The sequence below is a fragment of the Myiozetetes cayanensis genome, unplaced genomic scaffold (assembly GCF_022539395.1).
Source record: "Myiozetetes cayanensis isolate MyiCay16 unplaced genomic scaffold, myiCay2020 scf31, whole genome shotgun sequence".
Taxonomy (NCBI): domain Eukaryota; kingdom Metazoa; phylum Chordata; class Aves; order Passeriformes; family Tyrannidae; genus Myiozetetes; species Myiozetetes cayanensis.
This window is the reverse complement of record NW_026087533.1, coordinates 5,924,022-5,949,452: the sequence shown is the minus strand read 5'-3', so window position 1 is coordinate 5,949,452 and position 25,431 is coordinate 5,924,022. Positions and strand designations below refer to the sequence as shown.

Here is a 25,431-nt window from a genome sequence, read left to right as displayed (position 1 = left end):
CGGCCCCGATGCTGGGACATGGTGGTGGCTCCAGACATCCCAGCACGGCCACAGTGTCTTACTTGGTGGCCAGCACAGGGACTGGTTTGGCCTTGACAGGGACAGGGGGAGCAGGAGCCATCCTCTTGGTGAGCGGGAGCTTGGCCGGTTCCATCCTCAGCAGCGCTGGGAGCTCTGGGGAGAGGAGGCAGGAGCAGGGCTGGGGCTGGGACCAGCACTGCCAGGCACGAGCGGGGCAGGAACCTCTTCCTGCCCTGGCATGGGAGGCCTGTCCCCAGCACATCCCTGTCCTTCCCTCTCTCCCAGCCCAGGACTCACCTGGGGGCTCCCCGTCCTCAGGCTCCCTGTCCTTCGCTGTGGTTCCAACTGCCAGGGAGCAAAAGAGCTCCTGAGGCACCGGGGAAGGACCCTCTCCCAGCCCCACACCAGCCCCACACTGGCCCCGCTGCGGGCGGCGCTTCCTCTGTGCGCGGCAGAGCAGGCGAACCACGGGCACGACGTCATCCCCCCACCCCCGGCACAGCAGCATCCCTGTCCCACCGGGCCCTGGGGGCACAGCAGGGCAGGCCCACCAGCAGGGTGGGACACAGGGCACCAGGCCGTGGGCGTGTGCCAATGGGCCACCCTGTTCTCATGCCCAGCCCCGGAGCAGCTCAGCCACACACAGTGATGCTGTTGGGGTGGTTCCCACACACAGGACCCCCAGAGCAGCTGCGTCTCCCTCCTACCTGCCCTCCTGCTCCCTCCTACCTCTGCCCACGAGGTCGAGCCGTGCCGTGCCGGGCTCCCCTGGCCCACACTGCGCATGTGATGCCAGAGGAAATCGGCTCCGTGCTGGGAAGGAAGTCGAAGCAGAGAGAATCTCGGTGCTGGTCCACACCACATCCCTGTGCCCCACGGGGCTCTTCCTGCCCCTGGGCTGCCTGAGCCAGGTTGGGGTCTCAGCCTTGGCATCACGGACCCTGAACCCCGAACGCTGGGGAGAGTCAGGGCTGGCACAGCACAGAGCGAGGCACCTGGGCAGGATCCCAGCTGGCCCTGGGTGACAGCTCAGAACCAGGACAGGATCCCAGTTGGCCCTGGGTGACAGCTCACAGCCACCCGGGGCTCGCAGTGCTTCTGTCACCTTGGGCTGCAGGGGAAGTGAAACCCAAACCGCGGAGGGGCCGAAACCCACAGACAGTGAGCACAGGGGGTGCTGTGGCTGCGGTCCCTCCGCAGGGCCAGGTCAGTGTGACACTGTGACACCGCTGCTGCCGGCCCGTCCTGGCCAGCACCGAGCCCAGGGGCCAGCACAGATACTCCTTTTTTGGCCAAACGCATCTGATCCAGCAATGCTGAACCCAAGCAGGGGTTGGGGATCGACCACGGGCAGAGAAGGGCAGTGCAGTGGAGGTTCCATCACTGCAATTCCCAGGTGTGACCCCTGGGAGGGAGCTGGGAACACCGGGCACCCCTTTCCCCAGGTTGGCTCGAGGTCAAGGTCGAGGGGAAGCAGCAGCTGTTAATCCACATCCCTGTCCCAACAGCTCTTGGCTGTAACCCCACAGTGCTGGGAAAGCTGCTCTGCCCTGGGCAGCCCTGGACCCGCCCCAAGGCCACACACCCAGCACCCAGCTCGGCTGCGGGCAGGGACAGAGCTCCTCCCGGGCAGGGGTGACGCAATCCCTGCTGGCAACAGGCCTGGGAAGGGCCCACGGCTGTGTCACCTCTGTCCCCAGGCAATTAGTGCCAAAACAGGGGCTGAAAGGTCTATTAATGCATAAAAGCCAACAGGGAGTTGTTTCAGTACCTGAGTCAGGCCTTGACAAACCCCTGGTTTGTGCCCCTGCTGCTCTGTGACAGTTGAGGGCACCCGGTTGGGCTTCCCCTTCCATCCCTGGTGTCCCTCCAACCTCTCCTGCAGGCCCCTCGTGTCCCTCAGCTCCCCTGCAGCTCCAGGCACTCAGGTCCCTTGGCCTCTCCCGGCGACTCAGGACACAAAGCAAGCAGAGTTACACCTACTACGTATTTTATTGTATTTTATTTGCATAAACAAACTTCGGGGCTTTGCTAAACAGGAACTGTTCAAGTCAAAACAAACCAAACTCTAGCTGGTGTGTGGGGAACAGCACAGCAATCCTGGGGAGGGGGACAGGGGAGCGCGGGCACGGCTGTGCCTCCCCGCCCAGGCTCAAACCCGGCCGGGAGCCATCTGCAAACTGCTCCAGAAGACTTTTAGAGTAGAAGATAAAAAGAAACACCATCCTAAGGGCTGTCCTCAATCAGCTCAGGAGGGATCTGCCTTTTGGTTTTATAAAAAGATTAATAAAAAATATTGAAAAATTCTCATCTCCATTTATATTTTTCCCCAAGTAGAATTCGGAAGTTCCTTAGAAAACTGTCATCTTGGAAAGGGCACTCGGGTCACAACCAGCTGCAGGGAGGAGACACAAATGCTACAAGCAGTTTGGGGTTCAGCACACACCAGGCCTAACAGTGAACACAAACAGTGGCCAGAAGTAGGGTGTATTCTTTTTTTCTCTTTTAAACCATGCTAATTTTGTTAACTTCCAACATAAAAGGAAAACAATAATTTTTAAAAGGCCCTAAACTCAACTGTTACATAAAAAAAAAGTTTAAAAAAAAAAAAAAAAAATCATAGCAGTTTGGTCCCAACAAGTGAATATTTAGATGTTTACTCACATGCTTCATTGTTTTCTTATTTATAAGAACCAAAAATAGTTTCCAAAATTATCTTTGAATTGATGTTGCTACGTATGTAAAGGCCTAAAATAAGCAGAGTATGAATTTAGAAAACTGAATACACAATAGGGGAGGAAAATTTGAGCGGGTGAGCGAACCCCGACCGTCACTGGGTCAAATTAGAAAAGAGAAACAAAGGTCAGGACTGGTGGGGTCAGGTGGGCACAAACCGAAACCACATCGTCCTCAACGCCCATTACCAAAAAATAACCGACCGTCCATAAGGTCACAGAGAAGGGAAAATCCGGGATCTCACCCAGTGCTTGAGACCGTATCCAGTCCAGAGGGGAAGTCTTTGGGAAGAGAAACTCCAGGAGTGGATCCGAGCATAAATGATGGGTCAGTGAGTCCCAGCCCGTGCCTGGGGAGGCTGAACTCTGGCAATGCGGTTCACTAACGTCGGGATCGCTTCCGAGCTCCTCTCCAGGGCCCTGCTCAGCCCCTGGGGATCCCCCTGGCACCGCAGCACCAGCCCGATCCCCCCTCCCGCCGGGGCTCCCAGAGCCGCGCGGGCCCCGCGGCTACTCAGCCGCCGTCTGCAGGTTGTCCTTCTCCTCCCGGTTCTCCGTCCCGCTTTCGTCGTCCTCGATCTCCCCTTCCTCCCCACTGAACTTGTCGTGAGCCCACTTGGGGCTGGTGCTGGACTTGCGGAACATGAAGCGGCCCCGGCCCCGGGGGAAGGCGCCACGGCCACGGCCCCGGCTCACCCACTTGTCCGCGGCCTCGCCCTCGCGGTCGTCGTGCTGCAGGGTGAGACAGGACAGCGGGTGAGACAGGCTGGCACCACCCTGGCACCTGTCTCCTGTGCGAGACACTGGGTGGAATCCACTCTACAAGGAGCAGGAACAAGCTCTCCTTAGGCAGAGCCAGCAGCTTCCTGGGACGTGTCACCCGAAGCCTTGGCTGGTGGGTTAAGGACAGCCGGTGCTTTCGCCTCGAAAGCATCTGAGACCAGACACGCCTGGAGCACACAGATCTTTCAGCACCAGGTACGTACCAGGTAGTACTTCTTGCTCTTGGGTGTGTACTCAGGGTCCCACTCCTCCTCTCTGCTGCGCTTCTGGAAGTCGTTGTTGCCGCCGCTGTTGTTGTTGTTGTTGCCTGAGAAGTTTCCTCTGCCCCATCCTCTCCCTCGAGCTCTGAACTGCTGCAACAGCAACACAGAGCAGAAAAACAGTAAGGTTCCAGAGGCAGTGCCCTCCCATCCCAGCCACATTCCAGGGCTTCCAGGAGACCCAGCATCCCTTCTCTGATCATCCAAAACACCTCTATCATTAAAGCAAGAGGACTGCACACTTTGGGGTTTTCAGTTCATCTGATCATGCAGCACATCTCAGTTCCTATAAAGCTGCTGAGGATCACATGGAGGCATTTCCAGGGCATCCCAGAAAGCACCTGGCAGACACAACCAGCAGGTGAGACCCCTCTGTACCCAAGGCACGGGCACTGCAAACACCAGTGTGGTTGAACCCTCATCAGTCCCTGGGGTGGTCAAACCCCAACGCACTCAGGCACATCATGTGCCCATCAGGCTGCTCAGCCATCACCAACACACACAACCTCCCAGGTTTGGTTCTGCTCCTCCCATCTGGAGTTCCCTGCCCACAGCACATGCCCAGCAGCCTGGTCTGTGCCCTGTACCCACAGCGATCCCACTGGGGGCTCATCATTCACAATCAGACACTGCCTGGGGGGTTCTCCTCCAGGGCAGCTTTAACTGAAGGAACAACACACTAAGGGCCCAATTCCTACCCACTCTGGCAATCAACCCTGGGGCCAGGGGGTGGAGAACACTTACAAAGGTCCCTCTTGCTCTTCCTCTCTCATTTGGGCCAGTGAATTCCTTAGTCCCAAGCCGGGACTTGTCGAAGCCTGTGGAGCTCTCCTCCCTCTCCTCAGTCTCCTCGGGATACTCCTCTCCTTTGACTGAGTGAGAGGACCACGAGGACGACGAACTGGACCTGGATCTCTCACGCACCCGTCGGTGTTTCCTGTTTCAGTGATGGGAAATGCAGGGAGGGGGACACCAACAGGGTTAGGAACTCAGCTGTGACCCATCTGATACAGAACCACTGCCTCATCACTCCCTTCTCAATGCCACCACAAGAGGAAAAGCCATAGGAAGAGCTCGTGTTCTAACACAGGGCCCAAGTGCTCTCCAGGAGGAACTTGTTGCTCCTTCCTAAGGTGTTCACACCATCTGCTCTGAGCTAAGCATGCATCCAGACTTTTAGTGAATGGAAAATTGGGCTAACAGAGAACTATTACATTAACATCGAAGCCAAGTCATAGCAACGTGGCTGTTCTGACACAACAGGAACAAGAAGGAAAAGTGACTCACCCATCCTGACACATGGAGCCTTCCCATTTACCTTTTACAGTTACTTAGTGTTTGAGACAGATACAGTGATGAGGGGTAACTCAGGCCACAGGAGCAGTTATGTCCCAGGTGCACAGCCCCGGGTACAACTGTGTGTACGTGCTGTCGTCTCCCACCTGAGCAGCAGAGACATGAGGCAGAAGGAAATGGCTACTGGGTTTCCTACATACTTTTTCTTTGAGCCTTTGTGACTTTTCTCCGTTTTCTCAGTTGATCTTTCCCTTGAGTGACTTGAATCTCTTGAGTCCACCGACTCCCTGGATTTATCCCGTTTAAGATCTCTTTCCTTATGTTTTTTACGGCGTTCAATATCAAGGCGCAGATCAACAGGGTCATCCTTATATTTCCCTTCAGCCTACAAAGGCAGGGGAGAGGGGACAGTTGAACACAAGGTCTGCAGTGCCCCAGCTCAGCACCATTTACTTTGCTACTGACTGCACAGACTTGTGGAGAACTGGAGTTTAACTGAACTCTAATCAATATTCCATTTTAAGATGTACAATAATGCACTATTATAAAATTTAAGTTTTCATTTGTCAGAATTCAAACTTCATACACTTAAGATCACTGTTTTTTAAACTTTTAATTTCCTCTTTAAACAGCATTAGAATAAACAGCCTGGAACAGGGGAGGGAGAGACATGGAAGCTGGCACTTATTGTACACCACAGCCAGGTAGAGATGTGAACAACTTGGGAATCCCATCCAGCTGATTGTGTATCACCACTACAGCGTGGCAGAGCTGCCCAAGAGCCCGGGGATCCCAGACCTGGAAGTGGTACTTCAGGAGAAATAAGAGCTGTTTGCTGCTTGGAGATACCCAAAACTGCAATTACTGATCCAAGGGGCGGGAGAGGGAGGCCACTGAAATGCAGCACCCAGGGGGTCTGTGAGAAGGGCAAACATCCCATGGATAGGGAGGCTCCACTACGTCTGTCAGGGAGATTTACAGCTCCTCCCCCCGGGCTGGAGGCACCGTGTGACAGCTGCTCCACACAGCCCTGGCAAGTCTGCTAAGGCAAGCTGGTGTTTCACAGAGCAAAAAAACCCACCAGCTGCATGAAAAATTAAAAATAAATTTACATTGCTAATTAAAAACAAACATAAAAACCACCTGGCAGTGCTTGCTCTGAGCTGTATTTAAATGGGCACTTCAGGAACGGATTAGAAGCTTCTCTGGGAAATGAGCAGTTGTGTTCCCTGTGTCTCCTCTGAGCCCTGTGGTACCTGGGTGAGATTCTGCTGCCTGCCCAAACTGACAGTGGCTGTGGTTCTGACAAGCAGCAGGAGGGCTGTGGGAAGCCTTACACCATATGTTGGTAACAACACCCAGCCTCAGCCATCGCTACTGCATTTACACAACACTCATCCTGGGAACTGCACGACTTGATATGCAACATAACATCACATTAATCGTCTTCAATTAAATACAAAAGGATTAGTAATTCTCTAGCTGTTAAATTTTTTACTTACATGAGTTTCTAACCACTTTTTTGTTTAAATAAATATGTCAAATAACGCAGGAGTGAGAGCAGGCATTTTGTTTTGGTATTTTGCTCTTCTACTTTCCCCAGGCAAAGAGCTTTAATTTCTACTCTGAGAATAAAACTGCTCCCAACACGGTGGATGACAGATAAGTGACAAAATCGGCAGCAGCTCCCTTATGTGGCACAGCAAACACTATTTGGGGTTGGGAGGGCACGTCTGTTTCACGGAGGGCTGGCGAGCTGTTTGGAAACCACGTTTATAACACACTCTGCCAAGCTGATGCTCAGAGTTCAGGCCCATCAAATCCATCTCACCATCGTCCATGTCAAGCCACAAGTGTGTTTGGAAAAAATCGAAAACAAATATGAAACAAGTAAGGTTTCAGCAGGACTGGTTAAAATCTCTTCAATGTAAATATGTATGAAGGTGAATAAACAAAGGTTAAAATCTCAAACATTTTACGTTAAGCCTTTTTTATGATTGTTTACAGTGAGTGCAATGGCTTAACATTCATCTACTCAGCAAAGCTAAAACACTCAATCCCAAATGCTCTGGATCTAAGACAAGTGCTGAATGTTAAAGTAACAGCAATCAACAGAAACGGTACAGTAAGTTGTTAGAACAAAATTTATCATCTGCTTAACAGTGTATCTGCTTTAGCTCAGCATTTAGTTTTACTTTCCTCTTTTTGACATGCATGTCTTTGAAAACATGGTTGGCAATATTGCACGTAACAATGGAGTTAATTATACTTACAAGCAGAAAAATATCACAAAAAGTCTCTTCTCTCATCATGGGCACTTGTTCCAAAAATCCTCTCTTTTTTCTCAAGCTCACCTCAATTGACTTTGGGGTCATTTACCATAGTCTAACCACTTCACAAAGGTTGTTGATACATTTTTAATAAAAATTAACCCTTTGTAGTTCATTTTTAGAATTATGCCCATCCTTAAAAGAAAAACACAAACTTAAGTAGAGAGTAATTTAAACAAAAACATCACTGTTAAGTTCATGCCCAATGCACTCATTTTGTTGAATTAAACTAATCAGAGTAACTGTTCACCTTGAAGCCAGGATCTCTGGAGCTTTTCGATTCCTCTTGAGAGAATCCATGTTTTCTAAAAGTACTGGGAGATATATCTATCCTCCTAAAAGCAAACAAAACACAGATATAACATTACTTGTAAGAAGAATCTCAAGTTTTTAGATCAAATGCCATTTAAAGCAGACCAGTATTTCCAAAGGTACTTAAAACTCTCCATATTTTTCCATATATTTTTGGCTGAAGCCACTTATATATACTTGAATTATTCCGGAATTATTCCAGGGTTTAAGAAAATGAAATCTGAAATACCCCAGCAATGTTAAGACAGTGTCTAACAGCACCAACCTGTGGATTTCAGGGCTCTTTTTGTTTTTAGCTGCATCTTGTTCCATTCCTTTCTTTAGATATTTGGTAAAGCGTTCGTTCAGTGTCATTGTTGAGGACCCAAAGTGATGTTCTGTGGGGGGTTGAGGAAACAAGTGCCAAAACATTAGTGCCAGTTTTGTAAAAGGACAAAGACCACCCCAGATGCAGGACAGTGAAGCACCGTGGGATGAGCTCTAATGCTGCTGACAAATTCCAGTTTCAACCTTTAGTGTTTCAGTGAAATGAACCATTTCTGCCAGGGAGTCACGAATTCACCAGAACACGCAATTTTAAGTCACAGACTCTGAATATTTCTCAGGTAAAAACAGGAACAGCTTCTGCCTGTGCAGAAAGGTATTTATGTAAATAAAGGTGATCATGATCGGGCTGTTGGTCTCACCTCTGGAATATCTGCTGGAAAACCAACTCTGAGCATTAACCAGAGTGCACAAACCCCAGTTATTTGTACAAGGGAGGAGTGAACCCTCCCCTGAGGACACAGGGACTCGTGACCCACCTCTTACGTGGTGCACTATGGTCACTATGTGCTGAGCAAACAGCTCCGAGGGGCTGCGCTGCGACTGAGCCGACTGGATGTGGTGGAAAATGGAACGGAACTCCTGCTCCTTCTTGTTGCTGTGCACCAGGTCCCGGCACAGCTTGCGCTCCTGAGCCAATATGCCACTGGGACTGGGGAGAGAACAGAGCACAAGAAATGGAAGAGGGGGCTCAAGGGGAGCGGTTCAAGGTGATTAATGCTGCAGGAGCTGGAAGGACTGGGAAGGCACCTGAGAACACTCCACAGTGTGAGCAAGGAGCTTCCTTAAACACCCCCAAACACACTGATCTGGGGTTACTGACATTCTGAACTGATCTTACATCTAGTCATAGAAAAGGTCAGGAAAAAGTTAAGCTCTACCTCCCAAACAACAAACTGTGATGCAATATTGCTTAGCCTTCCTCACACTTGGCAAGCACATGGGGATCTCAGGAAGAGAAACAGGAAAAAACATCACTATTGAGGCTTTCCAAAAGCCAGCAGATCCTTACCGTGCGAGATCCTCATCGAAGGAATCCATCCGAATGTTCACCTGGGCCTCACGGGTAATGGAAAAGGAGGATTTGCCAGGAGTCAGCCCCTCCACTTTGGTACCTGGCTTTTCCTTCACCTCAGAAGGCTTCCTTGGTGGGGGGGAAGAGCTTTTTTCCTGGCTTGATTTGTAAGTGGTCACTCTAAAATTCTTTTCAGGAACAAACCCCCTGTGACCAGGTTCAGCTCTCTTAGATCCTGCTCTCTCTTCCTTTTTGGATCTTTCAGAATAGCTTTCCTCCTCCATTTCATCAGATTTCCTTTGCTTCTCTTTTCCAGGTGGCAGGAAAACCACACCTTCCCATTTTCCTGACCTATCCTCTTCTTGATTTTTACTTGAAGTCGCCACAACTTTAGACATAAATTTGGGCTCATCATCGAATTCCGAATCTTTCCGGCCTTTTCCCTTGTCTTTCTTGTCCTGCTCATCCGTCTCCTCTTTGCCATAATGACCTTCCTTGTGGAAGTCTGGGACCTTAATCTTGTCGAAGTCATCCCGGAATTTGTAGCGCTTGGGGGACTGGCTGCCGCGGTATCCCTTCTCCGAGTCGGCTTTGGAGCCGTACGAGTCAGACTTTGCCTTTCCATCAGTTGATCCCAACTCAGAGAAATTCCCTTTCTCTTTACTTTTTTCTTTCTCAACATTTGTTACTTTCTGGTCTTTGTCTTTCCCATTCTCAGCCTTCTGCTCTTCCAGATACCTGGTCACAAAAACATCACAGGAGTTTACTGATTAGAGATCAACGAGGTCAAGGAGTCACTTCAAAGAGTCAAACTTCAGAGGACACCAAGCTATGCATGTACACAAAGCTTCCTCTAGGCCCTAAAATAGTTCAAATGTCAAACTCAGCCCCGATTCAGACTTTAGTTCTCCCTAAATTCAGCAAATACACAAGGAAATGGATATGCAGGACCGATGAAATGAGGCTCAAGAACAACTCAAACCCAGCTGACCCACAGATGCATTGGAAGGAAAAGAGGAACATCTTACCCACTCTGTTTATTTACTTACAAACCTGGTTCAGGAGAACAACACATCAAACCTTTCAAACTGGGCTGTTCTGCTTTAAACAACACACTGGAAATAAAAGCCTCAAAAGCTACTTCAAATTTGGGATGCAAGTTTCATAGGTAAGCTAAATATTTCATGACAGACTGCAAATACAAATAAAAGCAAACAGGTTAACAGAGGAGAACGTGCTGCTAGGAGAGATAAAACACTTCTGGTGAGAACAATTCAGGTGGTTTATAGCATCACAACAGTTTTAAAGCATTCACAAAACAAACCCTGGCTCTGAGAAACAGAGCCATGGACATCAGCTTGGTGCTTTGGAAAGCCCAAACAACAGTCATAGGCTTTTTTTTTACTTTGTAGATTTCAGACATCCTTGATATTAAATCAGATCAAAACAACTCTAAAAATATTATAATAAATCTGAAATCACTTGTGAATGGTGCCCCATCTTTTAAAACAAAGCATCACCTTCAGGCACAATCTGCAGTGGACTATCCAAGAGAATCACAGAAGCAGATGCCTTCTGCATGGAAGGATGTCTTCATTTTAGGGACAATCTTGGTGCTTTAATTTCCCATCCTACCCACATTCATAGGCTCAAACACTGCAGCTGCACCTGCCTCGGGCTGTTTGCAGCAGGACAGGCAGTAGGATTTAATTAATTTCTTCTAATTTACGGTATCTAAGGCAATTCCATAATGCAACACTAAAAATGCCTTTTACTGACACATAAATAACTTGGGAAATGCAGCTTCCAGCTGCCAGGAAATCTCCTTGGGCACATCTTCAAGTATTCATGGGCTATGAATACTTTTGCAGGGAACATATACAATCTTTAGAACTATCCAAGTTGGAAAACCAATCCCAAGTTCCCACAAACTCAGGGCTCGGTCTGTATTCTGCTCTGGAGCTTAGACAGAAGCAGGTCCCTCAGTTGGAGCCTGCCCCAGAGCCCTCCCCCTGCTCCCAGAGAGCACCCACACGTGCAGCTGGCTCCTCAAAACTAACACAAAAGGCAGCCCAGCCCCACGAAACACATCACTTGCCTCTTGGAGAAGGCTCCTCCGCCGGGAGCTGTGCCTTCCTCCTTGGGAGTGGCCCCGTACAGCGAACTGACCGGGGTGGGGCTCTTGCACACCGGGCTCTTCCTGGTGGGGCTCAATACCGCCGAGCCGTGCTCGAAGGGGCTCTGGTGTGAGCCCCCCTGGAAGGAGCCGGAGCCGCTCTGGGCGGCAGAGCCCATGGGGGACGGGCTGGAGCGCGGCGGGCTCTGCTTCTGCACGGGGCTGGGCCGGGGCGAGCGGCGCCGCACCACCACCGACTGCAGCGGGCTCTTGAGGGCAGGGCTGCGCTCCCGCGGGCTCAGCTCCGACACCGAGCCCCGCGCCGCGGAGCCCGTGCCGTAGCCGCTCGCATCCTGCCAGGGCTTGGAGCCCTCGGGCGCCTTGGCGTCGGGAGCCCCCGCTCCCGAGAACGGCTGCTCCTTGGACTCGTCTCCCTGGCTCTCCCCCGCGGCCTGGGACGCCCGGGCGTCCTTGGAGGAGGATTTCTTCTCCTTCCCAGATTTGCGCTTGGAAGACTCAACCCGGCTGTGGTTCGAGGAGGAGCGGGAAGAGGAAGACCTCCTGGAGCGGTCGGAAGATGACTTGTCGGAATTCCTGGAGTGGCTCCTGGAGCGCGGGGACGGAGACCTCCTCTTGGGCGAGCGGGAGCGCGAGCGGCCCCTGCGAGGGCTGTAGGCCTGGCGGTAGTTCTGCCAGTTGGACCTGTAGTTGCCGTACCCTCCTCGGTTGTACTGGCCCCAGGGGTAGAACCCCCGGTTGCGGCCGCGGAAATAATACGGCCTGCGGTAGCCCCGGTTGTGGCCCCGGAAATCCCGGTTCTGGTAGACCCTGGGATGGTTCCTTTCTCTGTTGTGAGACGGAGAGTACGACCTTGAACGAGACCTAGAACTGACAGAAGAGAAGAAGTTACACAAATATTTTTTGTGTTAGTTTGTTTTTACGGTTTTACCCCTTGGCCACAACTTTGTATTTGACGCCTCGCAAAAAACAAATTTGAAAAGCTCATTTCTAGGGTTCTAAAAGTAATTTCTTTGGTTCACCCTTATCTGACTGAGGTATTTCACTTTGCCATGAATACATAGCCTGGAAATAACTTGTACCTGTGATACTGTCAAATATTTGACTCCAGGATCATTGCAGAGACTCTAATACAAGCACATGTTGCTCTCCATTTTCCTGGGATGAACGTGGTGCTATCCAGCTTCAGAAAAAGTGACAGATCTCAAACTTCCATTCATTTACAGCTCCAGATCAATCTTATACCTCATCCACAAAGAAGTATTTTTTATGCATATCACGCTGCTGTTATTGGAACAGATCCCAAATCTTCCTCCTGTGCCCCAACTTCTCGTGTACTTCAAAATTCTGATAACCAAGATGAAACCCCGCTTCTTTTGTCAGGTGACTTAAATAAATGCCACACCTCGAGAGGAGAAGGGCAGCCCTGGAGCAGAGGGCTGGCTGCTCCGTGGTTCTGAGTTCCAAGGGTGCATCCCCAGGCACAGCCCCGAGCTCGAGGAGCGGGACAATGGTGGGACACGCTGGCACCACCAGGGGGAGCTGTGGGTGCCCTGCCCGCATCCACAGAAACCCAATCCAAGAGCACAAAACCCTGGAAAAACAGGGATTGCAGTGGTCAGGCATTAGGGGCTAATTGTCCCAGCACTCTCTTCCATTAAATTGTTGGAGCTGCGGTTGTGTAACCACCTGCAGGCCCCACCGTAGCTCAGATCCCAGAGTTACAGGAAGGATTTCACAGCTGGTGGGAACACAAACTTCCACTCAAAGTCTCAGATTTTAAGCCAATTTGCATTAGTGAAACAGAGACAGTGTCCAAACTGAGAAGCTGAAACAGAAAGGAGATTTTTCCAAATGGAATTTTAGTCAATGACTTTCATTGGAACCATTTCCACAGCCCTTCCTTACACTCTGAGCTTTGGCCCTCGGTCATACTCCAATGGACGTGGCCTTCCTCACACAGACTGTGCTGCCTCTCACACCCCAAACCCCCAGAACCAGGGGAGCACCACCTGCTGTTAGAACTCTGCACCGTTAGCACACGGTGCAGTCAGAGATGCATTTCAGTTCTGTTTTCATTTCCTCCTCCTACCAAGCAGCTCATGGTTTAGCAGGAAACTCTTATTCATATTTCAGTCACTGCTAGCAAACAGTTTAATGATCATTTTAACAGATGCTTCATCCTTTAAACAACCAGAAAACTTATCTGAGACACTTCTTCATTGAAGCAGAAGGAAAAGCAGAGGGGCAGGAGGCAAGAACCACTTATAACAAGCTCTAGTCCAAGGCCCGAGGAACACAGACGCTCAATTTTCAGACAAGTGCTGCATCTGTGATCAATTATCAGCAGGGACCTGTTGCACGCCGCTTCCAAAGTCTGTTCTAGTGTTTTAGAGAGGCTGTAGCAGGAAGATTTCACTCCAAAAGTAGCAGAGACTATTTACCAGAAAATTCTTTCAAAAAATACAGTAAAAGTTACACAGTAAAAGGAACACCACAAGTGATAATTCGCCCAGCTCTGCCAGCCCCCGGAGCTGCTGGCACTGCACTGCTCCAGGGCTAAACCCCCAGCATTTACAAGAGGCAAAAAATGAGAAATAAAGTCATAGAGAAAGCAGGAAATATTAGGCAGACTCCAACATGGCATTGTAACATAGAAGAAACAGTAAACCTACTAAAGGAAGAGTAAAACAGTTTGTGGTGCATCCTGAAGTGCACAACAATGGACTTTTATGCCAAGATCCCACCAGACCTACCTTGGAGCACATCCCAAGGCCAGGCAGGGGGGCTGGGCTGGGCTGACCCCCTCCATTCTGAGGCTTTTTTTTTTTTAAAGAAGTTATTTACAATGCAAAAGTAGCTTCAGCAGTAGCAGCACAGAGGAAACAATCATGTTTGCAGGAGTTGCCTTTGTTTTCAACTGCCAAAGTTCCTTCAGAGCTAGAGGACAGTCCCAAATGAGCCTGGATCTTCCAGCATTCCAGCTCCCTTCTGAAAGGACTCGCTTGGAAGCCTCCGGGAAGTCTCCGCCTCTAATTTAGTTTTGTCATGTCACTCTTTCTCCAACTGCACATTCATTAGAGCCTCTGCATGTTAAAAATCCCTAACTGTTAACACTTGCATGAGCTCCCAGCCCAGCGTTTTCAGAATACGTGTCACTCATTGCAGAGGAGAAGCAGTGGAACACCATCACACCCCGCCCAGCTGCAACGGCTCTGCCAGGCACAGAACGCTGAGCCAAAAGGAAAGGAAAAACCAGAGATCCAGGGAAGGCACCAGCCTTTAACTGCCCTGCTCAGAAGCAATCCAGGGAGGAAAGAACAACTATTAAGCACATTAATGATTTCACAAAATTAACTGCAGCAAAATTACCTTTATCTACCTTATGCCTCCAGAAGGATCATTTCTGTTACCTGGTCCTTGCATGTTGAGGGGAGGGGCAAGGGAACAATAACTGTCCCAATCTTTCACAGCAGTGTCTTAAACTGACATTAAAACCTGTTTGAATTCATTTTTAGAGGAGGGAGGAAAACATGACGTCTGGAAAGGCCCCTCGAGTCTGGGATCAATTACATTAAAAGCCAAAAAAAACCCCAAGGTCTCAAAAGAAATATCTTGACAATAAACATTTTGTTCTCCTAATTTATTTATTTATTCACAAGCTATCCCCCTAAGTCACTGGAAACACCCAAGAGCACAGGTTGGCAGGAAACAGCCCGAGACTCGAGGTGTTATCTGTCCCAGGATCTAATCAAAGCCTCTCCCTGCAAAAGAGTTAAGTGACAAACCATCTGCACAGGGAGGAAAAGCCCCGTTCCACCCTTTGGCTCCAGGGCTGCCCACACTCACCTGAGTCTGCGCTTCCTGGAGCGGGAGACGGAGCGGGAACGGGAGCGGGACTTGGAGAAGGAACGGGAGCGCGACCTCGAGCCAGACCTCGAGCGGGAAGAACGGGACCCAGATTTGGATTTGTTAGTTTTGGACATCTTTGCAAGCACCTGTCAGTGCACCTGAGGGAAAGAGGGAAATAGAGGTATTTGAGAAATGAAGCATGTGGCTGATAGGAGAGATCAGGCACCTCCTGGCAGGCTGACAGATTCCAGGGACAGGGAGCTTGATAAGCTGGAAATAGGAATGTTTGAAGTGCCTGCTGAGAACAGATGAATGCTGCTGGGCTCAGAATAGAAGGCTTATTTCAGTCTAAGGAGGAAATCTGCAAAAAGAATAAAAGGCTTTAAACCCAGAGAAATCACAAACGTGAATGTGGCAGTGAAAAGCAGCACGTTCATGCAGCCCCACCTTTGGGGAGGCAAACCAGTCCCTGGAAGTGAAATTCCTTCTCACTCACTGCAGTCACACCACTGTCAGTACAGCCAGCTGCCACTGCTTTAAAGAACAGGGAAGAAATAAAAAGGCTTACCATTAAAAAACTCCCAAACCCCACCCCCTAAACTCTTATCTAAACTTTCAGAAGGAATCACGAAAAATCAGATACTCCAAGATACAGGAATAGGACCCCATTTGCACAGCTCTGCTCAGGTCCAACCCTGCCCTCTCTGCTGCTGCAGTTGCTGTGATCAGTCACCAGCACAGATCACCCAGTGAGGAGTTCTGTTGCAGCCAAAATAAATCAGATGTCCTTCCAAATATTCAGAGACAGAAGAGATTACACTGTAGCATTAAATGACTCAAAATAGCCATAATTATGAATTACCTGGGCTATTTTCAGGCATGTATCCAGGTAAAGATTAAAGAGTCCCTTAAAAGATGATTCAGGGAATAGTTTGACCACACAGATATTTCAGTTACACCCTCTCATCATCTGCTCCCTTATATCAACAAGCAATATTTGCATTAATTGAGTATTGCATAAGTTATCATAAAACTTTTTAGCCAAAATGACTAATGAAAAAGACCCAGAAATGAAAAGGAACTATATAACTTCATCTATTTTTCACCCACTGATTAAAAATAGAAGCATTCAGGTACATAAACACAACTGATCAAGTACTGCTGCTGTTATGTCCATTTTAAGGAAATTCCAGAGGACTGACTTGCAATGCCTTCACTTCACTCTCCAAAATTATATATATGGTTACCAAATACTGCAACTTCTGCCAGGGCACTTCCAGGAAGAGCACAATGCCCAGCCCAGGAGTGACTGCTGGGATAGTGGGTGGTGGTTCATCACCAGAAATGAGACTTTCCAGAAACGGGAAGTTGGCTTTCATTTTAAAAACTCACGTTACATGTTCCCATTCTTCCCTTTCCCTACACTGAAGATGTGATATCAATTCCAGTACTACAATACATTCCACACCAGAAAGCACTCAGGAAAAAGAAAAATAAAATTAATGCTTCCTGTTGTATTAGGAAACAATAAGTCGCCCCGGGGATGAAAATCAAAAGGCACTGTCACTGAGAACCAACGTTCATTCTTGTGCTTGGTCATTTTACAGGGACAGAATGTCTGAAAGGATCAGTCATAAGTATTTCCTTTTAATTTACTGAATGCTTCTGTTGAACCAGCAATACTTCCTACTCTGTTGGCCAAAGCAACCCAATGCTGAGCGCTGGAAACCAAAACACGAGAAAGAAGCAGAAGGAATAAGGGGTAACAGGAACTACTGGAAGACAGAAGATGTTGCAGTAACTCCCAGGAAGTCCTGAAAAGACCCCAAAGTAGATTTTAAGAGTATCACTGAGTTGTTTAGGAGTCTTTGTCTTTCACTTTGATCCCCAGCACTTCCCAGCCCGGTATGTGCGTTGTGTGCCAAACGTCTTGGAAGGGCTTCTTATCTTTGCCAACACTTTTAATGTTGATTCATTCCTAACACGTGAGGTAACTCCTACTGCAATAGAAACTGTGTTGCTGCGCTCTGTCAGCACTGAAAAGGTTAAACAAACTGAACGCTGGAGTCAGGTCAGCTCCCCTGAGTTAACTGTGCTTGTAAACTTATTGTGATGTACATTTAGTTGTTCTAAGAGTGACTGACCCAGATAAAATGTGTTCAGCGAGAAACCCTGCTCTGAAAGGATCTCTTCTTAGAAAAGGGATTTTATAAATACACTTTTTAAATAAAGAGGTGCCTGTAAGTGAAGCAAAGGCAAACTCTGAGAACAGCAGTTTGGGAGGCTGCTAACCTCCCATTCCCATTTTTCCCCTGCCCAGGGAGCTGTGCCCAAGGCACATAGTTCAGAAGAACGTGTCTGGCCCTGAGCAAGAACTGCAGCAGAAGCATTTACACAGTACTATGGAGATCTGTCCTTGCAATCTGCTCTGCCAGAGTCCCATTTCCTTCTTGTCCACAGCTACAGAGCCACCATCCCCAGCCCTGGCCCCATCTCTGCCTGGGAAGGGACACGGCTGATCCTGCTGCCTGATCCAGGTCCCCTCTCCCAGCAGAAAGCGTGACTGCACACATCTGGAGGGCATGTCCTGCTGGAAACACTGCCAGGGGTTTTCAACACTGTTTTTCAGTTTGTCTGGTCTGCAGTTCCAGCTCTGAGCCATCCAGCAGGTCTCCCCAAGGAGCGGAGTCTCGCATCCCAAATTATTGGCACTGATCTGAGTGTGCAGAGTTTAAAAGTTCTGATAAGGCATTACCTTGCTGGAAACTTGATCTGCCATAAAAACAAACTGTATAGAGCACTTCTTTGCCTTCTCCATTCCTAAGTCCTCGGGGCAATCCAGCACACCACTGGGAGATGGAAACAATAGAGGGACAAATGCTCCCACTGAGGCACCCCCACGGACTTTGCCCGGAAGACAAACTATTGTCAGGAAAGAGGGGCAGGAAAGTTAATGTTTTACCTCCTGACAGATCGCAAAAAACCAGCTCAGCTCTGCTCCACAGCAATAAAATAGGCCACCACTGAAAGTCTCTCACTGCTGTGCACTTCCACAGCTTTGGAATTTAAACATTCATGATAGTTAAGAACTTCTGTGGCCACTGACTGAAATCACTGCAATGCTCCAGCAAAAAAACAGATGTTGGAGGAGGACACAGGAGCACAATATGGGGTTTAACACCTAGACCAGTGTGACACTGAATAACCTGGCCAGTTAAGCTATCTGGGGGAAGCAGTCCTTTTCTCCCCAAAATCAACAGGGTGTAAATCCAAAAATCAGTCAATGTAGCACTAAAAAAACAAAAGCAGGTACTACTTCTTCCAGGACATCCAAGATTATTTCACTAAACTGTTCTCATTTACCCTTCTATTTAGCAGCTATTTGGGAAGACAGGTCCAAACATTCCAAGACACGAGGCAGAGATTTTTCTTCTAAACCTGTTCTGTACTTTTTGCAGAGCAACCCTAAGAACGAAAGCAGAATTCAAGCAACAGTTTAACCTGCAGCACACCCAGGGCAGAAGGGATATAAGAAGGTCTACTCCAAATCCCAAGACAAGCAGTTTTACCTCTTGTGAACACGTTTTCTGTTGAGTGCCTACCTGCTGGAGCAGGCTCACCCCTCACACCCTTCAGTCAGCTTTCAAAGTCTCAGAGCTGTCAGTTATGAAATCAGGAAGAAAACCTGAAATGAGAAGAAAACACACCTTTGTATGTGCATTTTTTGTGCTTACCACCAGTGATGAACAGGAGTCTGGCTGCCTTAAGCTCCTGCTGCACCCAAACCATTCATCAGATCCACATAAAGGAAAGCATGCACAGACTTTTTCAAACATTATTTTTACTGTTGCCTTCTCCATCTGTCTAAGTGTCCCTGAAGAAGAGAGATCTCACCTTACACCTTGAAAAGACCTTTGACTTTCAGCCTTTCACAGTGGCTGCCAGAACAGAGCTTGCCATACCCATTTTTTCTTGCTTTGTGACAGAACACTTGGTTTTTGTTTGCTTCTTCACCTATTTCCCAAACACCACCATTACCACCAAGTTTTGGCACAGTTCCCCTCAGAGGTGTTAGCCAGAGCAGGAGCTGGATTCTCCTTTAGAAAGGAAAACTGTTCTTGTACCTTGGAGAACTGCTACAGAAAAAGGAACCAAGACAACACAAAACAAGCAGGACTAGCAAACCTTTCTTCCAGACAGGGAAAGGAAAGCAGAAAACGTGGGAAAGAAAAGTAGGGAATGTGCTCAATACTCTCTGCTGAAGCACAAATCAAAGTCCAGGAGTTTCTTATTCCAGAACACCGCAAAGAACATTTCCATGTGCCAAGTCATGGGTTAACAGAAGAACATTGCTGGTTGTCACAATCCTTTTTTCCAAGAATTTGTTCCCTGCTTCCAACTGGCCTGTGTTACTTTATGGCTCTTTCCATCTTCCACTCCTTTGTTTGAAGTCTTTCAGGCAGCACTGGTTGGGATTTCAGCCCTTTCCCAGCTGCTGCAGCAGAACAGCCCTGCCCAGAGCTGACAGAAGTTACATCTGAGACCACTCCATCCCGAGGTGTCATTGAGAATTCCATACCAAGGAGCACCACAGTTTGGAGGCAAAAACACAGCAGGGACCTCCCAGCCACAGCAGCTGTTTATTTGTGTTCAGATCTGTCTGTACCACACTGAGCACAAACCCCAAACACCTGGAAACCAGTGACGTAGCTCGTGTAGGTACCTCAGACCTGAGCTCAGCACCATGAAACTCCTTACAGCGGTTTCAGTTTCTCACACCGTGTTTACAAACACTTAACTCATAAATATTAAATATTTTGTAAAAGCATTTGTAGAAAGCTCCACGGGATTGTGGTAGGAAAACCAAAATTTGCTTGTTCCTTTCTGTCCAGCTTTGGAGTGAAGCTGTGGAGGTTTCTTCTGCTGTCAGACCCAAAGCAAAGGAGGTGGCACCTCATTAGAGAGCACATTTCTGCCCGAGCCTCTTGGCATCCATTTGTGTTCTCCAGCACAGACATTCAGCTCGGGACGAGCAGCTGAGCTGCTCCTTACTTTGCTCACAACAGCCTTCATTACCAGGGAACAACCAAAATTAATTCTCCCTCAGCCAGCTCTACAATTCCTAATCCCGAGCCCCAAAACCCAAACAAGATTAGTTCACTCTAAAAAAAAAAAAGAATTATCCCACACAACACCTTACAAAGTGTGCTCTGTACAATGAGGCAACAGCAATCACAGCAGAAATGAGCTTATGAGGGGTTGCAGCTCTCTGCATGCCCCTGAAGTGCAGCAGTAAGGGCAGAGCAGAGCACACTCCAGCTCTGTTAGCTCAGAAATCCAACTCCAACACCTCACTTCCTACTGGATTCTTCCTTTTCCAGCTGATTTTTGGTGCAAGACCAAACCTTAAGCATGTTCTTGATAGCCACCTGCACAGCTGCCACTGCCAGCCAGGAGGGAGCAAATTAAAATGTCATTTCCAATCGAATTTCATTGGGGAAACAAAAAGCAGAACAATTTCTCTTCCTAGATCAGGGACCTGGTGTGTGTTTTCAGGAGATTCATGACCTGAGTTAACTAAAGCTACAACTGCACCTACCAACCTCTTCAGCAAAAAATGCCCTGGACAACACTGCTAAAAAATGACCAAAACCCCAAAACAAAGTGTTCTACTCTAACATGGGTCAAACACCCAGATTACTCTGCCACGGCAAGAGAAGCTCAGGTTTGTCAGCAGCAGCTCCAGTTTCTCTCTAGTCTATGTGCTTTCAAATTAAGATTTTCCTTCAAGTACATTTGGGTTTTCACACCATTAAATTAATCCCTAAAGAAGTTTAATCCTGAACTCCAGCCCTGGGTTTGGATAATTAGAAGCAGGTTCTATGGAATGGTTGGAAGAATATTTACAGGTCCTTCCAGAAAGGACTGATTCTGCAGACTGCAGTGCTGAACAACCCCTTTCCAAATAACTTGACCAGCTACAAACACCAATCAGTGACTTTAATCCTGAAACTGGCTACTTAATAAAAAACATTTTATGTCTCTTTGAGCTTAAAAAGTCGTATGTTGTTATTCAGACAGTTTAGTGACAGGGAGCTCAAGGAAACAAATCCAAGAAAAAGCTGATTAGAAATCTGGATGGTTTTCTTACAGAAGTCGGGCAGCTGGAACTTCTGTTACACACAGAAGAAAAACATCCATACTTAAAAAAAAAAAAAAGCAAAACCCTGTTTTATCAGCTTTTTCCTTCCAAACCTACACAACCTGGGAACAGAGAAGCTGAAAAATCAGGTGTAAGCATTTCCATGCCCTGGTGTAACATTTAACGTTCTTTAAAAAGAAATTTAAAAATCGTGGGGTTACTGTGAGCACAAGGCTCAGACCAGGCCACCCCTGCACTCTGCCAGACTACAGAGGGAACAGAGGGAATGCCTGTCCACGGGAATGCTGTACACATGGAATAAGCTTATTTGAACAGCATTTTCCACGCTGTGTTCACGTACCTTGTACAAGTGTCCTATCAATTCTGGTTCTGAACACTGCTTTTTTAGAAGCAGTTGAGCTCTCACCTAAGTAAGAAAGGGAAAATAACATTGAAACCACACAGATACCAACAAATCCTCACATTTTACCATCACAGAGAAGGACTCTGATGTTAGTCATTCACCCCAGCACCATTTCCCAGTAAAAAAAGGCTGCCAAAATAATTCAATCTAACCAGATAGTGCACAGACACATCCTTGAGTCAGGAAACCAAGCTCATGCAGAGCCCCACAGGAGCACTTACTGTAATTGCTGTAGGTGTGAATTACGATGCCCACCTGGCATGGTGTGTCCATCGAGGCACAGGTTACAGTTACACCACTACTGCTGAGCCTCACTGCCCTGAGGACACAACTCCAGCCTCACACCCCCCATCACCTTTAGTGATCCCACAGCAGAGCGCCTGGGGGGTTCCTCGCCCAGATTTCCTTCCTCCTTTCAGTCCCCCAAAGGCAGGAGGGAGTGGAGCAGCAGTGGGAGGACCCTGGGGCTGAGTGAGCCCCACACCCCTCGGTCACAGTGGGGGCTCTTCGGGGTTTGTGCAGCCACCTCACCCTGTAAATCATGGCAGGCTAAAAATGGCTGGGTGACGAATGTGGAGGTGAATTGTGAGCAGGGCACTTGCTCTGGGATCACAGAGCAGCAGCCATGAGCAGGGCTGAGCAGAGGCCTCGCTCTCCTACACCGGGGAGAGGCACAGAGTACGTTTATGTGTGACAGCAGAAAGGGCACGGGTAGAAAACTCTTCCTTGGGTGGGAAAGGAGCCCAGGCAGGGCTGGGTGTCATCTCTGTGAGCCATTATCTGAACTTTTTTGCTGTGGCCCGGCAGTTCCGGTTACCATGGAGTGAGGCAGTGCAAACACCATTCCCAGCTGGCACGAAACGTGATCCCGTGATTTCACTATTCATAGCTCTGACACGGTAAAGCTAAATTAAGCAGGAACTCTTTAACTTCTCCAACCTGCCAGCAGTGACTCCCTCTCCTCTGCTAACACAGTTTCCCAGTGCAGAGGGGAAGGATGTTTCCCTTAGGGCAGGAGACTCCAGCCCCACACACCCCGCCTGTCATCCGGAAACAAAATGGCACCGGCTCCTTCCCAGCCACCACCTCAGCCTGGCTCCAGCAGGAACACACACCAGATGAGCTCCTGGGCCAAACAAACACCTTCCTCTCTTGGGACTCGCTACAGAACCCCACTGAGCAGCCTAAGCCTCAATGCCAGGCCTGCCCAGGAGCAGGGGCAGCTCAAGGTGCAGCAGCACAGCTCCACTGCCCACCGGTCCCTGCCGCACCATTCCCTGGCACCATCACCTGGCACAGGCTCCCCAGGGACCCAGAACAGCTTCTGCAATCAGCACCACCCTCCTTCTCTCCTCCAGTACCCACGGCCTGAACTACACGGCTGAACACCCCGAAATTCCTGCCTTGGCGAGGAACCCCTGCACCCCCAGAACTCCGAGGAAACCACACCACGCTCCTGCCCTGGCACATGCAGCCACCAAACACAGCTCAGGATACTGTGAACTCCCCCAGATTTGGAGAAAAAGTTCCAGGGCTACGTGGCTGCTCAAACAATTAGTGAGTTCCAACACAAAATCTGTCGTTACACAAGGACAAAGCCAAGTGAGCTCAAAAACACTCAAACTCCTGGCACAACTGCACTGTTCTTTCAGGGACACAAGTGGGGGCCACCACGGCCTCACAATGAAAAGCATCCTCAGGCTCGTCCAGCCCTGCCCAGCATTCCCCAGTCCTCCCAAGGCAGTATTTCTTTTCCAGCAGAGAAAGAGGGAGCAGGTAGAACAAATTTAGATCTGCTGACGGACGTGGATCATCGCTTATTCTATGTCCTGATGTTTTATGCACATCACATTTTTGTTTTCCAGTAGCAGCACCCATGTGAGAAGGTGTTCACCAGCTCTCCTGAGGCACATCAGCCCCAAACACCTCACCCTGAGCCCACAGGCCTGGCCTGCCCTGAAGGACAAAGCTTTGCTTTCATGACAGAGAACAGCAGTGAAGTCAAGGTCAGGGCACACGGCTGCTCTGAAACCCCAGCACACAGGGAAACCTCTTCCCACACATCACCTCCTGAAGCACTGACAGCACCACCGCATTTTCCAGAGACAGGGAGCTCACGGAGAGCCCTTCCCTTGCTCTGTGCCAGGCAGGCTGTGAAGCGCTGGAGCAGGACACAGAGGAGCCTCGAGACACTCCAGGACAAGGCCCTGCCGTGTCCTAACGCGCGTTTTTCTGTCCCTACAATGGACTCCCCTCAAGGCAACCTGAGAGGGGAAGCTCCAAAACACCTCTTGGCTGAGTGGAGCCCAGGTCATGGCAGCCAAGCCCAGCACCCACACAGGGCAGGGAGAGCCCACCCAAAATGTCACACCCCACCAGCACTGACAGAGCACCTGTCCTCGCTCCCCCCCGCAGGGAACACTCAGGAGCCCTTCCAGGGAGCAACTGGATGATTAAACTGTCTGTGCTCTCAGCAAAGAGCAGCCTGCTGTGGCCCTGCAGCAATAAAAGCTCTGGTCTCCCACCTCAATGCACACTCCAAAATCAGGGAGTTCCCAGCTCCCACAGCCCCACGGGGAAACTGTTGCACACACACAGGCACACGGCAGTTCACCTCCCAGGGCAGGACAGGGAATGGCTCACACGGAGAGCAGGTTTAGATCAGAGTTTAGGGAGAACTCCTTCCCTGGGAGGGTGGGCAGGCCCTGGCACAGGTTTGCCCAGAGAAGCTGTGGCTGCCCCATCCCTGGAAGTGTCCAAGGTTGGTGGGAGGTGTCCCTGCCCACGGCACAGGGTGGCACTGGATGGGCATCAAAGTCCCTTCCAGCCCAAACCATCCTGTGACTCTATGGAGAACTGCTTATTCCAGACTTATCACGTCACCTTCTGGCACACAAACACCCAGAAACGCACCCAGGAGGAACTACAGTGACGATCACCTCGTGCAGAGCTTGAAATATATTTGTAGAAGCCTCCGGCATGTTTATTTCCCCAAATCAGTAAAACTGGGGAAGAAAACCTCTCATCGCCCTGGGAGAAGCAAGGCTCGGGGCTCCCACGTGGGTCTGAGCCGCCGCAGCGGCCCTGCTGCCACATCACCTGAAGTTCTGCCAAACTTCACGATCCAGCAACGCGATGCAGAGCGGGGAAGGCGAGGGCACAAACCCACCGGGGGCGGGCGGTGCCGAGCGCCGGGGACTGACCCTGCGGGAGCCGCACACCGGCACACCCGGCCCGCCCGGCCCCCCGAGCCGCGGCAGCGCGGCCGGACCGCGGGGGAACCTCCGGGGCGCGGGGGAGAACAGCGATGCCCCGGCACGGGGCAGGGGATGGGTCAGAGGGGAGCGGAGCGGGGCGCGGGCGGTGCCGGGACGGGCCCGGGCGGGCCCCACGGGCACGGGGAGGCGCCGAGGCCTGGCCGGGCCCGGCCCCGCCACGAGGCATGGCTGGGGCCGCGCCGGGCCGGCCCTGCGGGCTGCGAACGAGCCCGCCCGGGGCGCGGCGGGGCCGGGAGGGCGCGGGGAGGGCTCGGGGACAGCGCCGCGGGGAGGCCCGGGCGGGGCGCGGGGCGCAGAGCCGGGCGGGCGCGAAGGGGAAAGGGAAGGGAGGAGCGCGGTGGCGGCGGGGCAGGGTCCCGGCGCACAGATCCCCGGCCCGGGGCAGGGTCCCGGTCCCGGCCCCGCTCCCGCCGCCCTCACTCACCGGCCCCGCCGCGGCCGCTCCGCGCCAGGCGCCCCCTCCGCCGCCGCCTCGCGCACTTCCGGCCCGCGCGCGCGCGCGCTGCCCGCGCCGCGGGGGCCGCC

The 25,431-nt window shown here is 50.1% G+C and overlaps 1 protein-coding gene across 6 annotated transcripts; it reads right to left on the bottom strand.

Moving 5' to 3' along the window:
* Positions 1-1,994: 1,994 nt before the first annotated feature.
* On the bottom strand, positions 1,995-25,395 carry THRAP3 (thyroid hormone receptor associated protein 3). 6 transcript variants are annotated; one of them, XM_050326619.1, is made up of 13 exons: positions 25,331-25,395; positions 21,566-21,631; positions 18,665-18,747; positions 15,060-15,220; positions 11,175-12,080; positions 9,074-9,814; positions 8,541-8,713; positions 8,003-8,114; positions 7,676-7,760; positions 5,296-5,480; positions 4,544-4,736; positions 3,743-3,892; positions 1,995-3,488 (listed from the first exon to the last, which is right to left on the bottom strand). In XM_050326619.1, exons 4-13 carry the CDS (start codon positions 15,194-15,196, stop codon positions 3,267-3,269), a joined length of 2,904 nt encoding a protein of 967 aa, XP_050182576.1. In that variant the 5' UTR covers positions 15,197-15,220; positions 18,665-18,747; positions 21,566-21,631; positions 25,331-25,395; the 3' UTR covers positions 1,995-3,266. The 6 variants fall into 6 exon arrangements, with proteins under 6 accessions (XP_050182576.1, XP_050182577.1, XP_050182578.1 ...); XM_050326620.1 differs by lacking the exon at positions 21,566-21,631 and having other exon boundaries at positions 25,331-25,393; XM_050326621.1 differs by lacking the exon at positions 25,331-25,395 and having other exon boundaries at positions 18,632-18,747.
* Positions 25,396-25,431: the final 36 nt, after the last annotated feature.